Raw genomic sequence first — 12,281 nt, 5'->3', positions numbered from 1 at the left:
CCCAGGAGTTCTGGTGGGAAGTGTAAGAATATTCTTTTCTTCCCTTCCCTTTTCTTTCTTTTTCTTCCTTCCTTCCTTCCTTCCTCTTTCTTTCTGTCTGTCTGTCTGTCTCTCTCTCTCTCTCTCCCCTCCCCTCCTCTCTCCTTCCTTCCTTCCTTTTTTCAAGTCACACCCACGGCAAATGGAAGTTCCCTAGTAGATCGAATTGGAGCTACAGCTGCCAGCCTATGCCACAGAGACACCAGATCCAAGCCTCGTCTGTGACCTACACCACAGCCCATGGCAATGCTGGATCCTTAACCCACTGAGCAGGGCCAGGGATCGAATCTTATGGATAGTAGTCAGGTTTGTTACCGCCGAGCCATAATGGGAACTCCAGAATATGTGTTTCTAACAAGTCTCCAGGGAATGCCAATGCTGCCGGTCCCCTGGTTTGGGAAACCACGCTTTGAGAACCATTTTTCTAAGCCTTTGCTATTTAAAGTGTGATCCTTGGACCAGGAGCTCAGGTAGCACCTGGGAGCTGGTTAGGAATGCAGATTCTCAGGCAGACCCGCTGAATCAGAGTTTTGACGAGAGCCTCAGATGATTTAAATTTGAGAAACACTTAACTCAGAGCAGCAGTTCTTCACGGCTGCTGGCTTCCGACCAGAATCACTTGGGGAGCTCAGAAAAGAGACACTTCAGCTGGTTGGGGGCTGGGTGACAGCATTTTTTAAAAGCTCCCTAAGTGATTCTTATGAGATTCCTGTATTGAGAACTGCTGGGCCTCCTGCTCATGACCAATACTCTGGCCCATTTCGCCAGCCTTGACCTTAACCTTGGGACACCTGGCTGTTCCTCCCTGCCCTCCACCACTCCTGACAACCTAGTGATCTTCCCCAGGTGCCCTCCTCGTACTCTGGCTGCATCTCTTGCCTGAATATCTTCGGTTTTCTCTGGAGAACCCCACCTTCCCTTCCACTCTGGACCCTGCAGAGCCAGCCTGCCCACGTTATTACCCTGTAATAATAACAATGAAAGATTTTTGGTTATTTACTAAAGAGTATGTAAATACTAGATTAGTTGATCCTTATTTAAAAAATGCATGAGGTAGGTATCATTGTTATTTTTAGCCCTATTTTCCAAAAGAGGAAAATGTGGACCAGAGAAGCCAGGCAATGGAGAGTTTGCTCAGCTGGTCAGCAGCACAGGCAAGCCTGGAAACAGGATGATGGGATCCCAGAGTCTGTGTCGCTAACCTTGGAGCTGTACTGCCTTCTGCTTGACTCTGCCTTATGGGGAAGACATGGCCTCATCCTTTTGCTGCGGCTGAAAAGGCACATTCACATTTGATTCTTGATAAATCAGGTAACCAAGCAGGGATGGCTTTATGGCAGGGATTTTCATTGCAATTTTGCTCCCAGGGGACATCTGGAAATGTCTGGAGACATTCTTGGATGTCACGATTTAAGGGCTGTTATTGGCATCTAGTGGGTAAAGGCCAGAGATGCTGCTAAACATCCTACAGGGCACAAGACGTGCCTGCCACAACACATAGTTATCCCGCCCTAAGTGTCAGTCATCACTGAGAATTCCTGGGCAAGTGGATGCGGGTCACCAGCAGCCACAGCTGGTCTGAGCTTGGACATGCAGGGCTCAAGAATGGGTCCCAGGGCTCTGTCAGCTCAGGCGGGCAAGCCCCAGGGCTGCCCCAGGATGAAGTCACGATACAGCCAGGGGCCTGGAATCACAGGATTAAGGGACTTTGCTGGTGACTTCGACCTCATGGACACAGGCTGTCTGAGAGATAAGGATTGGAAGTGGGACCACCCAACAGGACCCATCTGAGGGAGGAGCACTGGGCTCTGCCAGTCTCTGGAACTCCCATCACCACAAGGGTGATCCAGACCTGGGGTCAGTGCTGTACCAAATTTGGCCTGGAGATGGCTAACCATTTGGTGGCTTCTCCCAGGGCTCGCTTGGGGCTGAGCACACGGTAGGTGCCCAATACCCCTGCCACCATGACCTTGGCCTCATTCCCGATGCCCTGTCCTCTCCCCTTCCTGCACCTTCAGATTAGGGTCCATAAATCTGAAATTCTCTGAGTAACACAATCTCAGCTCCCACAGAGCAAGGTCGGCATCCTGAGGCAGACATATGGCTGATACGCTTTTCCTCTTTGTCTTCCCAAAGGCTTGTCTGTACTCTGTCTAAATCCTCTCTTCCTTCTTGCTACAATCCCAGAAGATCACACTTACTGAACAGCAGAAACACACTGGGTCATGCGTGGAGCCTGGAACCGGACATGGGGGACTTATATCCTTGGGGACAGGCTGGGTTCTTCACCCACAACTACCGCTGTGTCCAGCCCTTGTGAAACACTTTCATTTCTGCCTCTTGGATCATGGCACAGCTGAATGCAGACCTCAGTTCTGCTCAGGGATTCTCGAGAATCTGCCTGCTCAGTGAATGCCTGATGCCTCCCTGCTGCAGGCAGAAACTTTCAGAGGCGGCTCCAACAGCTCTCACCCAAATGCACAGATGCCTTTCCTGGCCAGGACGTGTTCCTTGGTCCCTCTGGAGGGCCTGGCATCTGGACTCAAGACAAGGAAAGTACAACCCACTTGAGCTCCAGTGGAGTTTCTCAGCCTTCTGCCTCCTCCCTCTTTCCTTTTCTCTTATTGGCTACTCTCTGCTCAGCCAAATAAAATAACCTGATATTTAAATAAAGTTCCTTTTTAAAAAAATTTTTAGGGCCACAGCTATGGCATCTGGAAGTTCCCAGGCTAGGGGTCGAATGTGACCCGCAGCTGCCAGCCTACGCCACAACCACAGCAACACGGGATCCGAGCCACAAGTGCAAGCTACACCGCAGCTCACGGCAACACCAGATCCTTAACCCACTGAGTGAGGCCAGGGATCGAAGCTGCATCCTCATGGATACTAGTTGGGTTCATAACCTGCTGAGCCACAAGGGGAATTTCCTAGTTAAATAAAGTCCTATCAGGTGCCAAGGACTGGGTTAAGTGCTAGAGAACTTTAATAGGAATAATACAAGACTCTGACCTAAGCAGCTTTCCGGTGAGCAGTAGGAGTGTTCTGGGTAAAGCCCATCCCCTGGCTCTTTGGTTATAAGGGACTTAGGAGAGAGTTAAGGTCGCAGACTCCGAGTTAGAAGAAGCCACAGGTCACATCCCCATTCAGCCCCCTGGCTTTATTCATGGAGAACCCAGGAGTCCAGCTCCTCTTAGGAATGATGATGATTCAGTAGGTCTGGTGGAGCCCCTCCCCAGGACACAAGCTGGACAAGACACAGTTTCTGAGTTGTGCAGCCTCCTGGGGGTGACCGAGTCCCCTTGCCTTCCCCTATTGTCAGTCTACGCACCACCCGGTGGACCAGCCTCATGAGGCATGAAGATTCTTACTGCCCTGCTCCTAAACCCCAGTGTCCACCTTCGGTACCCACAGGCCCAAACAAACATGGAAAGCCAAGAAGCTAACACCAATCCTCCAGCCTCTCGACTTGGCACTGCCTTCAAGCCCCTCTACCCCAAGCCTGCCCGCCTGCTTTTTGGGGTGCAAAGTCAGTTCCTGTGGCAGACAGGAAACACGCCCTCATGGGTCTTTGGCATCACTGGGCCTCCGCTTGGAGGCTAGGAGGGAGGTGCTGGCTGAGACTGGCCTGCTTCCTCAGGCCTCCCCAGGAAGCAAGGGCTAGCCGGACGCTATAAGGACTGGTAATGAGGCGAAGTGCCATCTCAAAGCCTCTTTTTGCTGGAAAGCAGAGCTTTCCACATTGTCCCAGGCCTGATCTCTGTAACCCATTTGAAGGGGTAGCCTGACCAAGGCGACAGAGGAGCGGAGGCTGCATGAAAGGGCTGCTCCAAGCAGAGGGGGACCCAGTGGCAAGGGAAGAGGCCCTTCCAGCTTCTCTTCTCACGTGAAAAATGTCAGGCTGTCAGAAGAAGGACCTCTCCGAGCGATGGAAGAGGCCACCAGCCTGACTTCCCAGGGGTATGCCCATCCTGCCTTCCCCCAGGGTAAACGCCAGGCCAGGCTCTGGGAAGCTGCCAAGGGAAAATGGGCCCTGGCTGCAGGGTGTTTAGTGCTCCGTGACTTCACGGCAGGTGTGCCTGGGTGGCGGGGAGGTGCAGGTGAGGGAGGCTCACCTCTCCATGGGGTGCTTCGGGATGGCTCGTGGCCATGAGCAGCACAGACAGGGTGCAGGACCACATCACAGACCCCTTATATCCAAGTGGTAACCAGTGGCTTACCAGCTCCCCTTCCTGGCCCTGGGCACCGCACACATCAAGCCTGCTGTGGGGCTGGCATGACTGTGGGGAGGGGTTGGGAGGAAGTACCTGAAAAGGCGAGTGTCCGGGACCACCCGGTTGCTGGCGACCCGCTCACTCTCCCGCTGGTTGAAAGCATACAGCTTATAGGGATCGTCCCCGACACGCCACTTCTTGGCATTCAGGTATCGCCGCTCATCAAACTGGTCCCACAGGTCATCCCAGTCAGTATCCGAAACCTGTGTGACATGAACGGGAAGTCCGTGAGAATGGCTCCCCGCCCTCCCAGGCCCCTCTGTCTGTCAGCACCCGGCCGCAGAGACTAGGTCCGTGCAGGCGAGGTTTAGCTCAAAGACGTTAATAAAACCATCAGCAACAAAAGGAACGATGATGACAGTGGCAGCCTCCATGTCATGAGCGCTGTGCTCACATACCAGGCACTGTGCTAGGACCTGTGTTCACATCATCTCATGTAAACCTCATAGCAGTTCTAGGAGATGGGTGTTGCTCATGTGCCCACAACACAGACAAGGAAGTAGCCTGACAGTCCAAGTACCTTGCTCAAGATCCCACAGTTAAGGAGTTCCCGTTGTGGCTCCATGGTAACAAACCCAACTAGCATCCATGAGGATGTGGGTTCAACCCCCGGCCTTTCTCAGTGGGTCAAGGGTCCAGCGTAGCTCTGAGCTGTGGTGTAAGCTGCAGATGCAGCTCAGATCTGTCATTGCTGAGGCTATGGCGTAGGCCGGCAGCTGCGGCTCCAATCGGACCCCTAGCTTGGGAACTTCCATATGCCATGGATGTGGCCCTAAAAAAGACCCCCCCCCAAAAAAAAATCCCACAGTTAAGAAGCAGCAGGGCTGGGACTGGGATTCTAGAACACCAACCCCAGAAGCCACTTCTCCAGGGCAACCAGAGACACCTGGTGAAAAGCGCAGAGGCTGGCACACAGCAGGGGCACACTGACGGTCATTCCTTCCTCTGCCAAAGGAAGGCAGTGATGAGAAGTAGGCGATCCGTCTATAAAGGTGTGCTACTCACTGGGCAGACACTCTGTGTGTCCTTTTCTTCCTGCATCCCAGGAATCTGTGATTATTTTTAACAAGCCTCCATGGGGGAGCAAGTCCTCTCCCTCACCGTACGAGGAGATGGCACTTTTGGAAGTAGGAGGTGGTTTCCACATTCAGAATCTTGTTTCACTTTCCCCAAGACCCTCTGCAGAGTAGGGAAGACAGGTTTCAGAAAGGCAACTGGCTTGTCTGGCGGTGTCCAGCTGGACTGTGGCAGAGCCCAAAGCAGGGTTCTCTCTCCGGCTATCCTGAGCCCTCCAGCTCGGAGGAGACGAGGGGATTCACAAACGTAGGGGACGGCTCCTGCCCAGAGCCCGGGCTTCCTCCACTGCTCTGCAGCCAACAGAGACTCCGCATAGGCCACAGGAGCTGTGGGCTCCAGAGGCTTGGCAAGCTGGCTCCTTCCCTTGACAGCCACTGCCCAGTGGATGGCAGTGCTGCCTCCACTGGGGGAGAGCCAGTCTGGATCAACAAAGACCTTTCAGGTTTATCAAAGCGCAAAGAATACTGAATCTGGAAGAACCTGCTGACCAGGCTCGGACCTGGACCATGAGGGCTGGAGCCCTGGGGCTGGCCTTGTCACCAAGGATGAGATGTTCATTCATGGGTTACTGACCCTGTGTCTGTGCAAGTATCTGAAGCTGTCCGGGTACCACCCATCCCATCATTGACAAGGATGTCTTTTTGCACTTGGGGCTCATAACAAGTGGGCTCAGGGCAGGCGCCGCAGACAGCAGTGCAGGTGCCCAGCCCACATTTGGCAGGTAAGGGGGGGGAGGGCGGCTGGCCCACGTGCACTTCATCTCAGGCTCCACTCCATCTTATCTGGTAATTGATCTCTCTCTCTCTGTTATCTCCTTTTGGAACAGCATTCTCCTGCTAATAGCACAAAATGAAGCATCGGAAACCAGTGATTTTTATCCAATAATTGATTTTATTAATGTCCTGTGATACTGCTACTACATGGAGGCATTCCAGGGGTGTATGAACCCCCCAGCCTGTGCTGTGCCATGCCACAGCCTGACAGCTGTCACCTGTGCTTGGAACATGACCTTAGGGCGACCCTGACTTCCTATTCTTGCGGGGTAGGGCCATGGGGCTCCGACAGTCTTATGACCGATTTAAGTCCACAGCAAATCTCGAAGTAAATTATGAGGCCCCTGTGTGCCAGGGAGGGGAGATGTGGGGATGGAAGGCCCTGGCCATCCAGCGGGTTGCGGTGTCCCAGAGAGACTTGCACAAGGACACGGAGAACAGAGCAGGGAGGGAAATGGGAACAGCTTCCCAGAAGAAGCATCAAATGAGTCAGGACTTGAAGGATGAGCAGGGATGTTGTTCTGCTTAAGGGGAGATGGAGAAGGGAATTATGTGTGCAGTAAAAATCCAGATAAAAGACAGGATGGCTCAGAGGAGGAGCATCTGCTCAGGGAATGGCCACCTCAGGCATAAGGAGGCCAGAGTGTGGACTGCAAGGAAATCAGGAGTGAAAGAAAATTCTAGAACACAGCTGGTCTCGTATGAAGCAGTCGGGGGCAAAGTGTCTCTGGCCACATGTGTAGGATGAGGTGGAGGGAGGAGCACACCATAGAGAGACCACTCAGGAGGTGACCTCAGTCCTCTGAGCTGGTGGGGCAGGGGAGCTTGCTGGAGCCCAGGTAGACAGTTCCATCCATCAGCTGGAGAAGCAAGTGGCAGGGCCAGTGCCATGGAAGGCATAGGGGCTGGAGAGAGGGCACTCAACCAGCCTCTTGGCTGCCTCCCAACCTCTATTCTCTCTTCACACCAGACCAGGCTCAGGGCCAAGAAGGCACAAGGCCGGGTGGTTTCCTCTGCTTGGCAATCACCACCCTAAGGGCAGCTAAGCCTCCCTGGCATCCTTGGACATGGTGCCATGAGAACTCAGCTGGCTTCCAGAAAGCCCAGAGCCAGAGCAGCAGCCAGCCTGGCAAGAGAAACTGAACAGTTTGCTGCACTAGATCCATGGTGGGGGGAGGGGTGTCTCCCTATACTGGGGAGCTTGGTGTTCCTAGAATGATATCTGATGTACTAAATAATGGTGAGGCTGTGCTTAAAATAACCCTACCAAAGGAAGAGCAGTTTCTATTTACAAAGCAGCTTGCAGGGACTGCCACGGAATCCTCACGCAACCTCCACCGGGACGGGGCGGGGTCGGCTCGGAAAGGTGAGGTGGCTCATCCGTGCTGGACAGCCAGTAGACACGACCCCAAGCTGGCTCTCCCCAGAACCTCCCAGCATCATGGTCTGATCTATCGACCACAGAACAAGGAGTGTCCTCTCTCCTAAGGGTGCATGGGCAGAGAAAGACCCCCCCACTCCCCGAGGAGTGGAGTGGGGGCCACTCCTGCAGGAAGGGCCAGCCCCTCTTGCCCTGCTTGCCCCAGAACAGACTTGGTCCTCCCGGGATTTCTGAAGGGGCACTGACTTGGCCAGATACGTCCAGTCATAATCTGGACTTGGTTTCCAAGCTCTTCAATTCATAAGTCCTCGTGTCCGGCCACTGCCTTGGGGTCCTCGCCTTCCAGCTCAGGTGGACATCAAGAAAGCTTCTGGATGGATATTTTCACCTTTACAAACCTCCCAGCACAGGAAGTGAAACTCTTTTCCAAAACAAGAACACACACCCAGGAACCCCCATAAGGGCCCTCCCCAGAGCTGGGCCAGCACCTACCTGGCCCCTCCCAGCTGCTTCCACTTGACTTTCAAACTGGAATTTATTCAATCAAGAGTGGGTGTGTTTCAAAAGACCACAAACAATCTTTTAAATAGAAAATATCTGATGAAATCAGCCACCCCCGCCCCTCCCAGGGCCAAGCCAGCGCTTAAACAATTTGGCACCAAAAGCGAAAGCCCAAAAGCACATCTGTTAAGCTGCTTCATCTCTTTCCTCCCACCACCTACCCAGCACAGAATCTTGAATCCCCTCTCCTCCCGCCTTCCCTGGTCTGTTTCCTCTCACTCTGATTTCAGGCTGATTATTTGGCGCAGGAATCAAGAGTGTAGCCTGCCCTTCTGTTAGGAAGCTGCCTCTATTTCCCACTAATATTTTTGTCTCTCTCCCCTTCTCCCCCAGCTTGGTACTACTAATTCCCTCTTATTGATATCATTCTAATTTAAATGAGAAAATCTCCAGCCCTTGCTAAGGCTTCCATCCTGCTCAGAACTGCACCTGACCCTTAAGAGAACGTCTCAGACTCACCCTGTAATAAAGAGCTAACACCCCGGGGGGGGGCACCTATATGTGCCATAAGTACTTACATTTTTTATTTTTTATTTTTGCTCTTTAGGGCTGCACCTGCGGCACATGGAGGTTCCCAGGCTAGGGGTCTAATTGGAGCTGTAGCCGCCAGCCTACACCAGAGCCACCAGCAATGCCAGATCTGAGCCTCATCTACAACCTACAGCACAGCTCTTGGCAATGCCAGGTCCTTAACCCACTGAGTGAGGCCAGGGATCAAACCCGAAATCTTGTGGTTTCCTAGTGGGATTCGTTTCCACGGCGCCATGACAGGAACTCCCCATAAGTATTTACATTTAACCCTAATTATCATTGATACCAATACAATCATCCCCATTATAACAGGGGAAACTGAGGCAGAAAGCTAGAGGAACTTGCCCAATGTTACATGGATGTAAGTCCTAGAGCCAGGCTTTAAGCCCAGGGGGCCTAGGGTTGGCTCACGTGCATTCACCCATTAAGTGACTCTGCCTTATCACAGCCTCACTGCCATTTTCCTGGTCTTCTTCACAGGCTCTCTACATGTCTCCCACCATTTTTCCCAGTCCAGTTCTTTCTTTGCTTAGAGATGTTCCTCCAGGTAAGGATGTCTGTACCGCTTTTCACTATCTCCCCCCCTGCTCTTCACACCCCCTTTCTGGGCAGTCATTCTCCTCCCAGCAGTGGGCTGGATCCTGAGAGTCAGGGCAAGGAAAGGGGGACCCTCAGCAGGCAGATACCTTCAGTAAGAAGAGAATGTGACAGACTAACACGAGAAAAGGTCATGAAAAAATGGGTAGAAGATCTAAACAGACAATTCTCCAAAGAAGACATACAGATGGCCAAAAAACACATGAAAAGATGTTCAGCATCACTCATTATTAGAGAAGTGCAAATCAAAACCACTATGAGGTACCCCTTACACCACCCAGAATGGCCGTCATCCAAACAAGAAGTGCTGGAAAGGGTGTGGAGAAAAAGGTACCCTAGTACACTGTTGGTGGGATTGTAAATTGGTGCAACCACTGTGGAAAGCAGTATGGAGATTCCTCAGAAAACTAAACATAGAACTACCATTTGATCCAGCAATCCCACTCCTAGGCATCTACCGAGAGAAAACCACGACTTGCAAAGACACATGTACTCCAGTGTTCACTGCAGCACTATTTGCAATAGCCAAGACATGGAAACAACCTAAATGTCCATTGACAGAGGAGTGGATCAAGAAGATGTGGTATATATATATATATATATAACTCAGCCATTAAAAGGAAAGAAATACCAGCAATTGTAGCAACATGGATGGACCTAGAAATCATGCAAAGTGAAGTCAGTCAGACAATGAGACACCAACATCAAATGCTATCACTTGCATGTGGAATCTAAAAAAAGGACAGACTGAACTTCTTTGCAGAAGAGATACTGACTCACAGACTGAAAAACTTTTGGTTTCCAAATGAGACAGGTTGTGGGGTGGGGGGAATGCACTGAGGGTTTGGGGTAGAAATGCCTTAAAATTTGTTTGTGATGATTGTTGTACACCTATAAATATAATAAAATTCATTAAGTAATTTAAACAAATGATATACCTGATTAAAGATGCTACAATTTATCTTTCCATCCAAGGTTAGAAACGCCAGTGGAACATTCCACAGCCCAGTGGATTTCCCTCCTGGGTTCGGTCAGGCACACAGAGGTCCCAAGTAGCTCACCCCAAGCCTCAAGGGACTGTAATTTCTAGATGTTTTCTTCTAATATTGAACCGGAATCTGTCTCCTGGTACTATCTCCCTTTGGGGCCTGGTTTTACCCCTGGGGATATCTGACTTTTTTCATACCCTTCAGATATTTAGTGGCAACTATTGAGTCCCCCAGGGTCATCCAGCTCCCACCCTTCGGTTCCATCCCATCAAACCTGCAACCCGGAAAAAACGACACAGAGGAGTACAAAACCTCTACCCAACAATCAAGGATGAACAAGATTAAGTGAAGTCAGGTGGGTTACATCAAGGAATTCAGACAGCCTTGAAACACTTCTGTAGGCATGGAACAGAAGCGACACTGCCCACGATAAGTCTGACATTTATACCCAGGTTTCCAAGACAGAAGCTGCTCGGCGGAATTGTTGTGCCCAGATAATGCCTGATACTTCGTGGGCACACAAAATCACCCATTATAGCTCCCTGTCAGAACCTCAGAGGGAAGTAGCGAGGGAGGAGGTCCCCCAAATGATGTCTTACAAAGTTAATATACAACCGAAAATTGCATCCTCAAATCTCAAAATGAGGAAACAGAGGCACAGGGTGGATAAATACTTTGCTCAAGTTCACACCACTGAGAAGTGTGTCTCAAAGCCCGCAGACCCAGTTCTTATGCCAGCTGTGTGGCTCAAACGTCTCATCTCCATGGGTCCAGGCTGGTTCAGGACCACAGCCTCTGGCTTCCCAGCACCACCTCTGCCTCCTACCTGCTGGAGGCCTCTGCTCTTAGCCCCATATCAGACCAGATACTTGCGAGGACCTTCATGCTAAATTACAGATAGATCCTATACAAATAACAACAAATGTGGTTTTTGCTACATTGCTGGGTTTTCTAGAAGGAAAATCTTTTTTTTTTTTTTGTCTTTTTAGGGCTATACCTGCGGCATATGGAGGTTCCCAGGCTATGGGTCGAATTTGATCTGTTGTTGACGGCCTACACCATAGCCACAGCAACATCAGAGCCGAGCCGCATCTGCGACCCACACCACAGCTCACAGCAATGCCGGATCCTTAACCCACTGAGCAAGGCCAGGGATCGAACCTGCAACCTCATGGTTCCTAGTCGGATTCGTTTCACTTCTCAGATCCTAACTCAGGCCTTCTGACCTCGAAGCTTGTGTTCTTTCCCCATCACCGGATGTTTCACGCATCCCCAGGGCTCCCTTGCTCCCCCTGCTGGGAAGTCACAAGATGAGAAGGATCTGCTGGCCTCTCTACTGCTCTGCCATCCACCCAGGTGGGGAGTGATGTTATGTCTCCCACGGCCAGTCAAGGCAGGGGAGAGGACAGCATAATCTCTCATTATGCTAGCACTGTTCTGGAAGTCCCACCTAGTGTGAACGGTTTGGGAGAGGAGTGGCTGCAGCTAAGAGACTCCCCACCATGTACAGGAACCACTCAAACAAAGGAGGGGTGAGCCAGCCCTTTGCTCACCCACCTGGGCTCATGACAAAGGAAAGAGCTGTGAAATCTTCCTTCATTCAGGGACAGCACATCAATTATGGATTATTAGATAAGATCTCCATTTTAATATTTCCACCATGTATTATCACCCCTTCCTCTCACTGGAATTCTGTCTTGGGAGTTATTTAACTGATGTGCAGAAATCTAAATTTAATTTATTATGATCTAACTCACTTTAGAAGCCAAATTACCCTGCACTGGAGAAGGATCAAGTCAATATCCCACTTGGCTTTCTATTTATCTTCTGCACGGTTTTCTCTCCTTCTCTTTAGTATTCATTTTATCTCGGGTGCTGGTGATAAATTTAAATTTTCCTCAGAATTAGGCAATTGCTCCTTCAATGTTGTAGTTTAATGGTTAGTATTAATTATATGAAAGTCACTCTTTAAAGAATTTGATAGATGGAATGGACATATAATAGAGGAGGAAAGGGCTATTTCTCAGACCAAATGAGGTGGCAGATAATTCAGCAGGGATGA

The 12,281-nt window shown here is 50.8% G+C and overlaps 1 protein-coding gene across 4 annotated transcripts in view; it reads right to left on the bottom strand.

Moving 5' to 3' along the window:
• GALNT14 (polypeptide N-acetylgalactosaminyltransferase 14) overlaps positions 1 to 12,281 on the bottom strand; it is a 215,223-nt gene that overhangs the window by 76,636 nt on the left and 126,306 nt on the right. For all 4 annotated transcript variants that reach the window (XM_003481255.5, XM_085019690.1, XM_085019691.1 and 1 more), the window contains exon 2: positions 4,344 to 4,513. In XM_003481255.5, the coding sequence (XP_003481303.2) occupies positions 4,344 to 4,513 (170 nt within the window). The remainder of the gene's footprint in view (positions 1 to 4,343; positions 4,514 to 12,281) is intronic.

The sequence above is a fragment of the Sus scrofa genome, chromosome 3 (assembly GCF_054392235.1).
Source record: "Sus scrofa isolate SSC_HxYL_T2T_F1_AM1 chromosome 3, Sscrofa_HxYL_maternal_Yorkshire_Landrace_v2.0, whole genome shotgun sequence".
In the NCBI taxonomy this organism is placed as follows: domain Eukaryota; kingdom Metazoa; phylum Chordata; class Mammalia; order Artiodactyla; family Suidae; genus Sus; species Sus scrofa.
Note: the sequence above shows the minus strand (reverse complement) of the source record. Positions and strands in the feature narration are given on the sequence as shown.